This window comes from Malania oleifera, chromosome 8 (genome assembly GCF_029873635.1).
Source record: "Malania oleifera isolate guangnan ecotype guangnan chromosome 8, ASM2987363v1, whole genome shotgun sequence".
In the NCBI taxonomy this organism is placed as follows: Eukaryota; Viridiplantae; Streptophyta; class Magnoliopsida; order Santalales; family Ximeniaceae; genus Malania; species Malania oleifera.
Window position 1 is genome coordinate 20,391,882 of NC_080424.1, and position 15,196 is coordinate 20,407,077.

Below are 15,196 nucleotides of genomic sequence, written 5' to 3' on the forward strand. Positions count from 1 at the left end.
TTTTTTTTATGCTATCTTAACTTCAAGAACTCTAATTTTGTGAATAAATCTCATATTTTTAGTCTTCTCCCATTTGTCACTTCCAAGTTTAGTTTTTTATTTTGGTTGTCATTAAACAACTTATCAAAGTATCTTCTCCACCTCTCTTATGTCTTCTTCTCTAATTAAGACATGATCATTCTTGTCCTTTATATATTTTACATCACCTAAATCATTGCATTTTCTTTTTGACAAGTTTATTAATGTCTTTTTCTCCTTCTTTTTCTAGTCTAGTATATAAAATATCATAAGCTCTATATTTAGATTCACTAATAGTTTTTTTTTCTTTTTTCTTGTCTCTTTATATTTTTCAAGTTTTCTATATTTCTACAATTTTGCCATATTTTATACCAAATTCTTTTCGTCTTAACAACTTTTTAGACTTCTTGATCCTACCACCAACTTTCTTTACTACTAAGTATCTTCCTTTGGATTCACCTAAAATCTCTTTTGCTATCCTTAGAATAGGATGCAAATTTGTAATTTATAATTTTATATAATTAGTATTTTATAATTTTCAAGTTTGCATTGATAATATAGAAGACTATATTTATTAGTTAACTAGTATACTCACAAACATTATTGAAAATAAAAATAAAATAAAAAATGTAAAAATTAAAACACTTTAGATGTGGAAATCCAACAGTCCATCTTATTCAATGTTCTTTCATAGGTCCTAAGTAGATATAGACCCTTATAACACTTTTTTAAAATTTTATTTTTAGTATATGTATTAGAGGCAAGTCAGATTGGGTCAGATGGAGTAATACACTAAACCCATAAGTCAATCCATACAGTTGGGTTCTGCAAAATGAGAGACCGCCAATCGACCCATAAACCATTTGAACTTAATTTTTTGGGCTAGTCTGGTTCGGATTGGTCAGATTGGGCGGTTTGCAAGTGGGTTGTTGAACACTTCTAGGATATCTTATCTTTTTTTTTTTTCCCTAAGAGTTATCTCCCAAACTTTGAATGTTATTCTCCATATTTGACACATAATATATATTAAAAATGAATTGATATCTTCCATATTAATTTTAGATAAATCAAGATTTTATCTTTCTTGTATGGTGGAAATTTGGACATGTCCAAAAAGTATATTGCCAACTTATCAACTCGTCAAGGTGCACAAACAAAATTTTTGCATCCACACATATTGTTTCTTGCTACATTATTGTCAAGATATTGAGGGTTCACTTCTTCTCCTTCATCTCCTTTTTGTGCTAGCAACAAAGTAGGCATCACCTCAATGTTCCTTCATTTTCTTATTCAACATAATTGTTCATTTCTTTAACATTGTTTGGAGGTCTACACCCATATGAGAGTAATGACCATTTGAATTGCAATCGTAACATCTGATTAATTTGAGATTTTTCCATACCTTTGCATTCTTGAGTTCAATCCTTTTACATGACTTTGATGACGATCACATTTGCATCCATGATCTCTTATTTCCTAACTTTCTTCTTTTACCTTGAACGAAAATTTGGTTCAAAGACTTTGTTTCCAATTATTTTTGCATCTTCTTAATAAGTCTTTCTGTAGGCGTGTAAAGAGCAGTAGTCATGGATTTCAAATCCTTAGATTCTTTTATTCATATAGTTAAAAACATAACTAATTCTTCTATTCATACAGTTAATAACATAACTGAACAGGGACGGACAATCAGATGATTTTTCTGACTCAAACATATTTAGATCTTCACCATGTATATTTTCAATTACTTAACAATGCTTATAATTCTTGAGCAATAATTTTAAAATCTTCATATGTAGTGTTTCAAACTCATTTTTAAGTGTTGGGAGACACTTTTACCACTTTACTGACTTCTTTTATTGAGTTTTGTAGGCTCTCTCATATTATTGTTTAGAAGAAGTTGCACACACAACTTATTCAAATATAACTTCATCCAAACATTTCTAAACAATCCCAGATACATCTTGCAGTGTTAGAAATCCATTTTTGAACAATCCCTAATACATCTTACGGTGTTAGACCCAAGCAAAATTTTAATTCGAATACTCCAATTATGAAAATTATCTTTAGTGAGAGACTTAATAAAATGAATTGATCATCATTTGAAATACTAATCTTGAGTGCGTAGTAGGTATGGTAAGATTATCCTTAGTGGTGAAATACCCATCCATCTTAAAAGTAAAGCAGTTGAAATTAATAATCATACTATAAAGCGAAGGAGAATGCAAAAAAACAGCCGAATGGCTGCTCGATCACAACTTAGCTGCTTCATTTGTATATAAGCAAAATTAAGAACTGTCATGGGACTGTACGGGTCACGCTTAGGCCAAAGCATGACACTGTCACTGATGCAAATATTACACAACCAAGTGGCCATTCCAGCATGCAGCCAGTTGACAAGGCCTTGAGCTAACAGCGAGAAAGTGATGGAGAGGAATAGAGAACAACCCAGAAAAGCGAAGGAAAAAAAGTAAAAACCAAAGAAGCAAAACACACCCACAGAGAGACAGAAGAAAGTAGTTGACATATAATCATATACCAAAATCCCACGGTTGCAATTATCTAGTATTTGCCAGCTGTGTTCATCACGAATGCTGCGTTGCAGCAGCTGAACTGCTTCCATTCCTCGGATTCTTATTGGATGGCACGCTTTGGTCCGGCGGCGGAGTTGGCAGCAGTGTGAATGCCAGGATGCCGCTGGTAGCTGCCGCCACCGCTCCCACTATGAAAGCCGGCAAGTTCCCGCCACCGAACAGGGCGTCCCACGGTCCACTGGCTACCGACACTATCATCTGCACCCACGTACGTACAATTTCATGCAACCACGTAAATTAATCAATTAATTAATCTTAAACTACGTACGTACCCATCAGTCTATGCTGAGTCTGCTCACAGTTCTTTGTGTTTTGGGGTGGCGGAGGGGGAGAAATTAAAAAATCATAAATTACTATCGGGGTCAATGATTCAATTTCTTTTTTTAGAAAAATTTTCTAGTGGAAAAATCATAAATGATAATGAACGAACCTTTTCTTTTTCTTTTTGTTTGAAAATACGATTCTGAAATGACAAAAAGTTGGGCAATTGATATAATGCCATTATGACGATCAACTAGGGTTTATTTAAAAAGCAAATATTAATTTATTTGTAGTGATCCATAATTACTTCCGGTGAAAAGTTGCCATCAACATGTGATCTGTTTTATTTAATTAATTATTCTACCTTTTATTTTAGTGTATTTTACGATTTAATTAAATTATTTTTAATGTTAGCTGATAACATTTAAGATGTTAAGAAACAACATTGGAAAATAATCATATGATTACTTAAACATTAATTAATCATGAATTTGTTACCGTTACTTAAATGTTATTTATAATTCAGTATATGTTAATTAAAAGTTTAAAATTTCTGAAATAATTATAAACATACCACCTTAGTTTTTAAAATTTCATCAATATATATATATAATCTGAATGTTAAGTTGGCAGACCCAATAAGCTTTGGATGGACTCAAAAAGAAAAGAAAAGAAAAGAAAAAACTTACCTGAGGAATAACAATGGCAAGATTTAAAACTCCCAAGGAAAGTCCTGTCACATTCATAAAGCAGCCAAACTCACAAATTAATTAATTATTTATAATCAAATCATATTATTTTTCACCACAAAATACATAATGCCGAGCAGTTTAATGATATGGGTAGAAAATGAATAGCCTACCTTGACCTGCACCAGCATTGCTAGAGAATATGGATGCCAAGGCAAAGGGAATGCTGAAAGTTGCCTGCACACAAATTTAAGCATTAATTATCATCCTTCATATTTTGAAACAAATTATATATATATATATATATATATATATATATATACAAAGAAAAATATAATGAAAATTGATTTCATTCTCCTTAAATAAAATTCTATGCAGCAAATGGCCGAAAAAAAAAAAAGAGTAAATGAAAGATGAACTATCTCAATTATCGGTTGAAAATTTGGGGTTCGGAGAAATAAGTTATCATTTGTTATATATTTTAGACCCGATATAAACTTTTCATGGACCTAGATGATTACAAAAGTCACGAATGAAGAGATCCTAATTAAAATATGATTGTTGTGAGGAATTGAAAATTAAAGTCAAGGGAATCTAATGGGGCCGAGAGGATGTTGAAGACCCAAAGTGCCCTAGACTTTGAGGGCATGGACCCTAAAGGGAGAGGGGCTATGAATGAGCCGAGGGTGGGGGCCCATAATTGGTAACGGCAATGAGGTATTGGACCTTTGTCAAGGCCCATTTACTGCATAAGGTCCACGTGGGCTGAGCCTAAAAACAAAAACCACACTTTGCAGGCAAGCCCCTCCGCAGCTCCCCTTTCGCGGCAGCCACACACGTGCCGCGCGCACACGTGGGACTACCTCACGGCGGAGCCCACAGAGGCCCCGCTCTGGGAATTTAACGGTCCCTGTTACGCTCGTGCGACGCACGGACGCCACAAGGCGCGTTCGCTCCCACTTTCATGCGAAAACAGACAACCGCTTCGCCCGCTGCTCCCGACCCAGACAGACTGAGGTCGTCGCGTTGTGCCGATGCCCTCATCTCCCACGCTCTTTGGATCGCGCGTGCCTAAACTGTCAACCAGCAGATGCCTCCTACCACCTAGGTCTGCAATCCTCATGGGCAAATTGTGGATTTGTTTGATTGCCAAAAAATAAAAAATTACTAAGTAAAAGGCCTGAAAATTGGTTTTTTTTTTTTTTTTTTTTCAAAAAGTTTCTCTTAGGATTGGGAAAGGGAGTCAATTTTTCTCCAAAATTTCAAAAAGTTTATATGCTTCTATGTATATTTTACGAAAGTTGACAGAATGAGTTTAGTTATGTTAAAAATTATAATTTATTTTTAAATTTTATGAAAATATAGCATAAAAATAAAAGATAATTTCAAAATTTTTATAAAGGCATAAAAATGAAAATAAAAATTTGTGACTATATATATATATATATATATATATATATATATGTTTACAACTACAACCGAACATGCCTGTAAGAGTTATAATTAGTAGTAAAGCAATTACTTGGTGGTCTCACAAGATGCATAAAATTAGAATGGAAAAAATAAAAATTATTTTCTATAAAAAGTTTAAAATTTTTACAAGATACATAAAATTAGAATGGAAAAAATCAAAATTATTGTCTATAACATAACAAGTTTAAAAATTTTCATTTACGATGCAGGATTCAACTTATGTATTATTAATGATTGGGAAGATAATAATTTCCTCTGCAAAATCACTGGGAAAATAAATAACTTTTATATATATAGATGCGGCAAACAGTAATAAGTTGAAAAGTTACCGGAAAATGAAAAGAAGAAAGAACTAACCGCGAGCGGTATCCCCAAGACAGAGAATAGAGCCAAGGCTCCAGCCTGGATGCCGGTGGGAGGCGGGAGGGGTTCGGTGCCACCGGGGGCGAAGTGGCGGTGGGACTCGGCCATCTTGGTGATCAAAGCGGTCAGGGCGAGGCAAACGGCCAGCAAGAAGTTGGCGCCACCCCATAGGCGCTTGACGCCTCCAACGGCACGCCCCAAGTGCTCTACGCTGAGGGAGGCGACCCCCAGCACCACCGAGTTGAGCATGAGGCCAAGAGACCCCGCCCTCACTCCCTGGTCGTACACCTTCCCCTTCCCCACCTCTCCTCCGTACACCTCCTTCCCCATCCAGTCCGTGTCGAACAGCAGGAACGGGAACCACGCGATCCAGTTCAAGCACGTCACCAGCAGCAGCGCTCTCATCGGCTTCGGCAAATCCTTCAGCGCCCCAACCACTTCTCCCAGGAACGGCTCGCTCACCGACGGACTCTGCTTCCCATCGTTCTCGTCGTCGCTATCGTCGTCGTCGTCGTCAATGATGCTGCTGTTGTTCCTCCTGCTTCCCGTCTTGGACAGGGCCGCCAGCGGCTTCTCCCGAATGCAAGTGAGGGCGACGATGGTGAGAATCGTCAACAGCGCGATGGACAAAATGAAGCAACTCTTCAGGTTGGCGCAGTAAACGTCGCAGGCGTCGGTTTTAGTGAAGGGAAAGATGTTGTAGAGGCGGGTGTAGGAGCCGGCGGCGTAGCCCAGCACGTTGCCGACGGCCATGAAGAAGGAGTAGAAGTTGTTGGCTGTGCGGGTCTTGCGGTGGCTGCTGCCGGAGAGGTCGGCCAGGAGGGCGCGGCATGGGCCCTGCAACATGTTGTTTGCCACGTCCAGGATCCAGAAGCCGACGACGAAGATGGCGACGGCGCGGGGCTTGATGGGCTTCTTCATATCGTCGCCGAAGGTCTTGCCGAGGTCCGCGGCGAAGCCGATGAGGAAGACTGCCACGGCCACGAGGGCGGCACCCGCGGCGATGAAGGGACGGCGTCGGCCCAAGCGGGAGGTGCAGCGGTCGCTGTAGTAGCCGACGATGGGCTGGACGAGCATGCCGGAGACGGGGCCGCAGAGCCAAATGAAGGCTGCCCAGACGTGGGGAACACCGAGGAGTTGGACGTAGGGGGTTAGAAGAGAGAGCTGGAGGGCCCAACCGAACTGGACACCGGCGGCTATGGACGCCACCAGCACGATCTTTCTCAGTCGGCTGGGGCGTATGTGCTCGCCGTGGCCTCTACGACGGTCGACCTCCTGCGGAGATCCATTACCCTTATTCAAATCCCTCCTTCCGTTACCAACCTCCATGGCCGGCGACTCTTATCTCCGGGTCTTCTCTTTCGATCGCCTCTCTACCCTCACCTCTCAATCTCTCTCTCTCTCTCTCTCTCCTTTTGTTTTTTTCACCCTTTCTCTACCTCTTTCTCAAAATGATTAAATTCTAGATCTCTCTCTGCTGCTTTTGTACCAATTTATAACCGTGATCCTTCTCTCCTTTACTTTCTATCTCAAACTTCCGAGTCATTCGCAGGTCTATTAGGGCTGGGTGGTGCTTCGTGAATTGCTCGCTTGCTCAAATTTATAGTTGACTAAAGGGGAGGGGAGGAAACAGTCGGAGGGTATCGGTCGGTCTTATCCGCTTGAGTTGCAGGAGAAAGTGGTCTCCTGACACCGCATATTTGATTGGCCATCTAAAATTTAACTTATTTTTCGTTATTCTATTTCAATAATTTTTTTTTTCTTGTAAAAAAATTATTTAAGGAATTATTAATTTAATTCATTTTCTAATTATCTTACATCTTGCACAATCAATCATATTCTTAAGATTTTCAATGATTATTTAGTAAAATCAGGTCTAATATAATGTTTTTGGACACTTCAATGTATATAATTCTTTTTCAAGTACAGGCTACATAATCTTAATTTTATCTAATTTTAATAATATGTTATTATAAGTTTTTGGCCACTTGACTATATATCTTACAACTAATTAAATCCTTAAATTTGGGCAATTCTCAATTCATGATTATTTAGTTAAGCCAAGTTTTACCTAATTTTTCAAAATTATTTTGGAATTAAGATTTAAGTATTATCTAAAATATGATATGACTAGGTATACGTAGCCCTATGACAAAAGACTCGAGGTAATTTTGAGGCCAAATGTAGTAACACGGTCGACCCAATTTCAATAAGATATTGCCAACTTTTACCTATTGAGCCTCACAATTTTATTGTATGAAAGACATCTTACAAGGTCCAAACCTAAGCCATCCTCTATGATCAAGATATCTATAATATACATGTTAGATGTGAGATTGAATAGTCTCCCCTATCAAATCTCTTAACTCCCTTGTATGACATGGTTAGGTAGCCTCTAACGGTATATAATCTCTCCATTAAATTGTTAGGGACATCAATCATTACGCTTTGTACCAAATCATACATGCATCCCACTTGTGTTGATTCATGACCTAAAGTAGCATTTTCTCATTTAAAAGAATAAGATCATACCTAAAACATTAATTTTTTTTTTATTACATAGGAACTCCATCCACCAATGAGCCCTTCGGACCCCCTGGTATGGCACCAAACCTATGGATCAGTATCCTTCGCCCCCAGGTCTCGTTGATCAGGACAAAGTTCAGATGCGGACACGGCTTTCGTGCATCAGTTGAACGTTTAGCCAATCCGACCCCCAGGACATATCTCCATTACCATTCACGGTTCCCGCTGGCTCACAGAGAACTCTCACCATCCATGGTCCCCGCTGGTTCACAGAACGAACTCTCATCATCCACGGTTCCCGCTAGCTCACAGAGTAAACTCTCACCATCCACAAGTACTGCTAGTTTTGTGAGTGTATCTACCTAGAATTGAACCCCTAATGCTCTTTTTTACGTGCTGATACCTTTCCACCGAGCCATGCCTGTGGGGGCATACCTAAAAGATTAATTGGTCTAGGATTACCATGTTAGCCCCAATGAATGATGACCTTGAACAACTTATATTAATTCTAATGAGTGTATATGTGATCTAAGATCACCCCAAATATTTCTGTTGTACCCCTATTCTTGTTTCTTCCTCGTAGTTAGAGAAGAGCGGTGAAGGCTTAAATTATCACTACAAAAAAATGGTCTTTTTAGTGATGAAGAAAAAATTGTTACTAATAATGCACAATTAGTGACGAAATTAAATTCGTCATTAATAGTTAAGGCATTAGTGTTGGAACAAGTATTTGTCACCAATAAGACATTTTTAGTGACGAAGTACATGACGATTTTTTACTTCGTCACTAAAAATGGGTTTCCCGCTTAAACTATTGTGCAAAAATATTAGCAATAATTTCTCGATTATTAGTGACGATTTTCAACAGTCACTAATAGTCTCGTTTTAGTGATGGTTTGAGACTATTGGTGACGTTTTTTCAAACTGTTACTAAAAACTTTGCCTAGAAAAGGGTGATTCTGTCTTCTTTTTTTTCTTTTGTAGAATCCCCAACCCCTCCTTCAAAATCCCGAACCCCCTCCGCTGTAGAGTTTGTGGATAGATTCCAATCTGCCACAGCCCCAAGACCATGGATCGACTCCCCTCCGCTGCAAGCCATCACCTGCCACCAAAAGAGAAGACTCATTCAGGTCAGATCCCAAAAATGGATTGCCATCTTGTGCTTCCAAGTAGTCAAATGCTTCTTGTTACCTTCAATTCTAGTCATAGTACAACTCATTTTATTTTTTCTTGCTTCGTTTAAATGTTGCAATGGTAATATTAATATATGAGAAAGAGCATATTTGATACTTTTAGGTATTTACTAGGTGCATTTCGTTAACTAAAATTTGACAATAGCCTAAGTTAACATAAGAGAATTCAATTTTTGCTAAATATGCCCAATTTGTGACGATATATATCATGATGAGTCACACGATTTGGGTCTTTTAGCGTAGAAAATTAAAATTTGTGTAGGACTAAAAAAATTTAACTTTGATGATAGTTCAAGAATCTTTAGCATAATTAATTTAACTTTTAAAAGATAAGATTGTAGGGAAAAAAGGAAAAAAACTTAATAATTCGAGTTTTGAGCTTGTTTCTTTAATTAGGGAATCATGGACATTAATTAGTCATACATCTAGTAACTTACAAACACACACACACACACACACACACACACACACACACACACAATCAGTTCCTACTTTCAAATTTATGAATGGTAAATCATGACCAAAACTATGATTTTAATGAAAAAAAATTAGGTGCATTAGGTTTATACACTGACTCTAACATGATTTTTCTAGATATACTAAAAATTAATTAATTAAATAAAATACATATACATGACGAAATCATGTTAGATTTCATAGACACATCTTATATTTAATAATTTTTGGAATACTATTGGTGGCTCAAATTATAGATATAAAAAATAATCAAGTATTAATTAATTTATTATTAAAAAAATTAAATTAAATTAAAAGTAGCAACAAAAATCATTTGAATTACAAGATATTTTAGTTGTCAAACTATATTTTTCAAAAAAGTTGAGGTGAGCGCCAAGTTGCTATTTTGGTTAAAGGCTGTAGTTGAAAAAGTTGTGCTTTTGCGGCTTTGCCATTACTAGCCATTAGATCGTTACCAACTCAATCTAAATAATAAAACATAATGAAAAATTTAAACTTTATGTTCTGATCAAAACGTCCAATTACTCATTTGAAGATGTATTGTTGAAAAGTGACCACTTATTCTCATGATGATAAACTACTTATCCACTGCATGTGTTCATTGAAGCTTAAACCCGATCAAGAATCATTACTATACATTCATGTCTTATCGTAATTGTGAGACAAATCAATTAATATTCAATTGATTATTAGTCATACTATCTAGATTAATAATCAATGGAACATGTTAATTATTTTTTTCATTTACGATTAGTGATGTCTGTATTTCAACCATTTCAACCATTTTTAAATTGTCCAGTGTGTGGACAGTTTAGGAATTTGTATTTACATTATTGTCAACGTTCACGCTTTGTTCATTCTCCTTACATATTTTGAGAGCATCTCTGCTTATATTCTTTGGGTGCATAGTGGCGAGTGGTGACAATTTATTAGAGATGAAAAACTAGCAACTTGTTCACTTCCCTCATCTTGTGTACTTGGAGAACTATGGGGAGATGCTATCGAAATTTAGAATGACTATGACCAAGGAATTTGAGCGATTGATTGCTTAATGTAAATGCATCATTCCTGAATGGGATAAGATCTGTACCCTTTAGACAAAAGGGGTTGATTTTAGGATTCACGATACATGCCTCATAAATATTATGAGAATATAATCAACATCATTTACTTGAACATGTTATAGGCTAATTAATGAACGTGGATAAGAGTTGGATGAAGGCTTTGGGTAGGTTTCTATCAGAATATGTCAAAGGGGTACACGATTTCATAGAGTTCACATGTCCTTGTGTTGACAAATCCAGTAGAAAAAGGTGTCCTTGCAAGAAATGTCAAAAGATAACATTTTGAGACATTGATTTGGTTGGAAAATATTTATTAGACTATGGAATGGATGATAGCTCTACAAGATGGGCGTTTCATGGTGAAGATTACAAAATTCTAAGCGATGATGATGAAGATGAAGATGAAGATGTGGGGACCAATATAGGAGGTGGTGATACATGTTCGAATGGGTTAATGTATACATAGCCCTAGCAGCGGTATCAATACATAATGCAACATCTCGTGCTGAGATTGAGCAAGTGCGTCGAGAGGCCACACATCAAGTGTCCTCTATGGCACAATAGTTGTAGGATGTTGTCCAGAGGAATGAGGTAGTGGAGCAGAGGTTTGATGAAATAATGCATTGGAAAGCAGAGATTGAAGAAATGCTCCACCAACTTCAAGGAGATGCTGTAGGTGGCTCCTCCTCTGCTTGGTATGCATGTGAGTGTGTATGTATATGAATATATATAATTGTGGTTAGCTTTCTGTGGTTAGGTGCTTAATTAAGTTTGATTATGTTTGATCATCACTAGTTTTACTTTATTTTATCTAAGATATGTTAGATTGACTTGATGCAATGAGTTAATTCATATGTAGATAGGTATGCTTGCATGGCGGAGTTTGCATGTGGGTGCTTGCAAGTGTTGGCATGTGTATAGATGCATGCAGGTGTAAGTGAGTGCGTTCATATATGGTTGTTTTTCTGTTAATGGGTATGCATGTCGTGCTAGCATGCGTAGGGATTTATACATGGTTAGCATGCATACATGTGTGAGAATGCATGTGCATGAATGTGTGTTAATGCATGTGTGAATATATGTATGTGTGTGTGAGTATGCATGTATATGCATATATTTATATGTGTATGTAGGTGTATGTGTATGTTAATGTATAACTGTAGAAATATGCTTTTAAATATGTATGCATGTACTTGGGTTGGTATAAATATGAGTACTTATTTGTATATATGTGTGTGTGTGTGTGTGTGTGTGTGTGTGTTTGGGAGGGGGTTATTTAATAGATATATATGTGTGTGTTCCTAAGTATAGATATATGTGTGTTTTATATAAATAGATATGTATATATATATATATATATGTGTGTGTGTGTGTGTGTGTGTGTGTGTGTGTGTGTGTGTGTGTGTGTGTGTGTTCGTATTATACATATAGATATTTAAATGAATATGTGCACATATGTGTGTATATGAGTATGCGTGTGTTAAATACACATGTGTACATGTAGATGTATCTGTGAAGAAGTGTGATTCAAAACAAATAAATGTAAATATCTAAGTGTATGTATATATGATTGTTGTATAATTTGTATTGCATAGCAGAATATTGAATCAATAGAATGCAGCAATCAATGATAAAATTACATAACAACACAACCACACAGTATGTATGTGTCATGCCTTGAACCCGGAAATGGAATCCAGGGTGTGATGTAGTAACCTAACCTATCCCTATATCATACAAAATACCAATGATACAATAATGAATGAGGGTCCGGCCCCGTGGGGTTCTCGTACACTCTGTACAAATTCACATACATGTCATATACGCAGCGGAAAGTTCGTTCTATACATACATAGTACCATACCAGAGTCTATACAGATAGAGTCTAAGCTCCATATTACCAAAACATAACCTAGGGTGCCAGCAAATACCCTAAAATGACAACGCTATTACAGTCCAAGTACTTACACTAGTACTCTATGCAGTAAACCGATCACCACGCTCCCAACACAAGGACGCTAGTTCCGGTTACTCGAAAGACCTGAAAACATGTACGTACAATGGGGGTGAGACACCTCTTAGTAAGGAAGAATCAGGTTATATCGGTGTGTGGCATATGAGTGTTATCATGACATAAAACATACAAAATTCAATATAGTTCTAGTATTTTCACAAAACAGTTCTAGTATGGTTCTCATCACACCCACACACACATGATCAAGTAACCTGATGTCGTCATACCTTTTGGCATGAAGTCGGACCGCATTACACGGTGTCCCCGACACATGACATAGCCCCAGGCTCCTATGACATCGTACTTGTACAACTGGTGGATCCACACCCTTCGATGATCAGCCGGTAAAAGGCGATATTTCACACCCTCGGATAAAGAGCCGGACACTCTTGCCACTAGCAGGTGGTATTTCACACCCTCGGATATAGAGCCAGACACTCTTTCACAACCTGGAACAATTCGAAACCTCGTTCCTATATCTCATTTCAGCAAATCACAACTCATGCATGTTCATATAACAATTCATTCCAAACTCATTTGGTAATCTCAAAATCATGATTTTCCAAAAATACAGTTTAAACAAGTCAAGGGCACGACCATCTCCATAACACATATATATAACACAATATATCCACAGTTTTCCAATGAAACCAGAGATGCACCCAATGCCCCCTTTTTCCCAAAACTGTAACATGAAAATCCCATAATTTCCACCCTTTAGATTTCCCCAAATGAGTAATCAAAACACATACAGGACTGTGAACCACAGTTCTACCGAATCCGATTTTGAAAATAATCGATATAAGCAGAATCCCCTTACCTTTTCCCCAAAAATCCAAACCTGAACTCTACGGCGCCTAAACAGTGAACCGAGTTCCCAAAACCTATAAATCACAGTACAAAACATACTTACAATTCCATTCTCTATAGAACTACCAAAATGGAATAAAAATCGAGCCTAACCTCGATTTTGGGTCAAAACCCGAAAATCGTTGAAACGAAGATCCGTTCCACAAATCATGAAGAGAATCCTTCCCTAATCCTCGTAGTAACATCAGATCGTCAATTCAAGCAACGAACGTCGAAGAAATCTAGAGAGAGAAAGTGAGAGAATTTAGATATCTTAGCTTCTAAGCAACAAGGAAGATATTTATAGCACCTTTGACTCGGCCCACCTCGTCGACGAGGTGGCATCTTCATCGACGAGTCAACAAAGGGAGTTCGTCGACGTAGCGGTGGCCTCGTCGACAAGCCTGAGATTTCCTAATTTCCCAAAGCCTCTCAGCTTCTCCTCATCGATGAGCCCCTTCATTTTGTTACCGAACAGAAAAAGGGCCTTCGTCGACGAACTTTGGCTTTGTCGATGAAGTTTGCTCCATTTACTGTTTTACCCTTTTCTTACTTATTTATTCCAAATCTCACGGATCAGGTTCTTACGAAGCCTGCTCCATTTATTGTTTTACCCTTTTCTTACTTATTTATTTCATATATCATGGATCGGGTTCTTACAACCTCCCCTCCTTACAAAAATTTCATATTCGAAATGTGTAATCTCTCATTTACGAACTCATCCACATAACCAAATACACATACTCGACTCCAGGAAGAGCCCAAAGCCACTACCACGCAGTCCCATCACAATACATACATACCCTCACTTATGGCGGAGGAATACCATGGTTACGTACATAAATTGTCTCAGGAGTTCCCAAAAACACACACTCCCTAAGACTAACCACCTATCACAATACAATAGTAGAGTAATTACACATATACTCACTGATTCTACTATCAAAACCACAACTCAGAACAACTGTGGATACTTTTGGTGTATCTCCACTTCCAATTCCCAAGAAGCTTCCTTAACCTCATGATTCCGCCATAATACCTTCATTAATGGTATATCCTTGGTACTTAACTTCTGAACTTTACGGTCCAGAATATGAATTGGTACCTCCTCATATGCTAAAGTATTTATAATTTCCAAGTTCTTATAACTAATAACATGCAACAGATCCGACACGTACCTCCTTAACATGGATACGTGAAACACATTGTGGATCCTCGAGAGTGCTGGGGGTAGTGCAATCTTGTAGGCTACCAGACTCACTCAATTAAGAACCTCGAATGGTCCGATATACCTAGGGCTTAACTTGCCCTTCTTTCCGAATCTCATCATGCCTTTTATTAGAGCGATTCTTGGGAATATCTTACTTCCACCTCGAACTCTAACTCATGGCGGCGAACATCCACGTAACTCTTCTGCCAAATTTGAGCCGATTTAATCCTATCCCAGATTAAACCCACATTCTCAAATGCCTACTGCACGAGTTCAGGTCCTAAAACCTAACATTCACCCACCTCATCCCAATACAGAGGAGACCAACACCTCCAACCATACAGAGCCTCGAATGGTGCCATCCCGATACTGGCTTGGAAGCTATTGTTATAGGCAAACTCTACTAGTGGCAGAAACTGCATCTAACCACCACCGAAGTCTAACATGCACGCTTGTAACATATCCTCC

At 37.8% G+C, this 15,196-nt stretch overlaps 1 protein-coding gene across 1 annotated transcript; it reads right to left on the minus strand.

The window, feature by feature from the left end:
• Positions 1 to 2,238: 2,238 nt before the first annotated feature.
• Positions 2,239 to 7,201, minus strand: LOC131161515 (sucrose transport protein-like). The gene is made up of 4 exons (XM_058117331.1): positions 5,390 to 7,201; positions 3,733 to 3,796; positions 3,560 to 3,603; positions 2,239 to 2,807 (listed from the first exon to the last, which is right to left on the minus strand). Exons 1-4 carry the CDS (start codon positions 6,722 to 6,724, stop codon positions 2,601 to 2,603), a joined length of 1,650 nt encoding a protein of 549 aa, XP_057973314.1. The 5' UTR covers positions 6,725 to 7,201; the 3' UTR covers positions 2,239 to 2,600.
• Between the last annotated feature and the right edge of the window lie 7,995 nt (positions 7,202 to 15,196).

Coding starts and splice junctions, on each gene's coding strand:
- LOC131161515 (XM_058117331.1), bottom strand. CDS start 6,724: ATGGAGGTTGGTAACGGAAGGAGGGATTTGAATAAGGGTAATGGATCT. Junction 3,797..5,389: donor TCTTGGGGATACCGCTCGCG/GTTAGTTCTTTC, acceptor ATTTGTGTGCAG/GCAACTTTCAGCATTCCCTT. Junction 2,808..3,559: donor TTGCCATTGTTATTCCTCAG/GTAAGTTTTTTC, acceptor ACGTGGGTGCAG/ATGATAGTGTCGGTAGCCAG.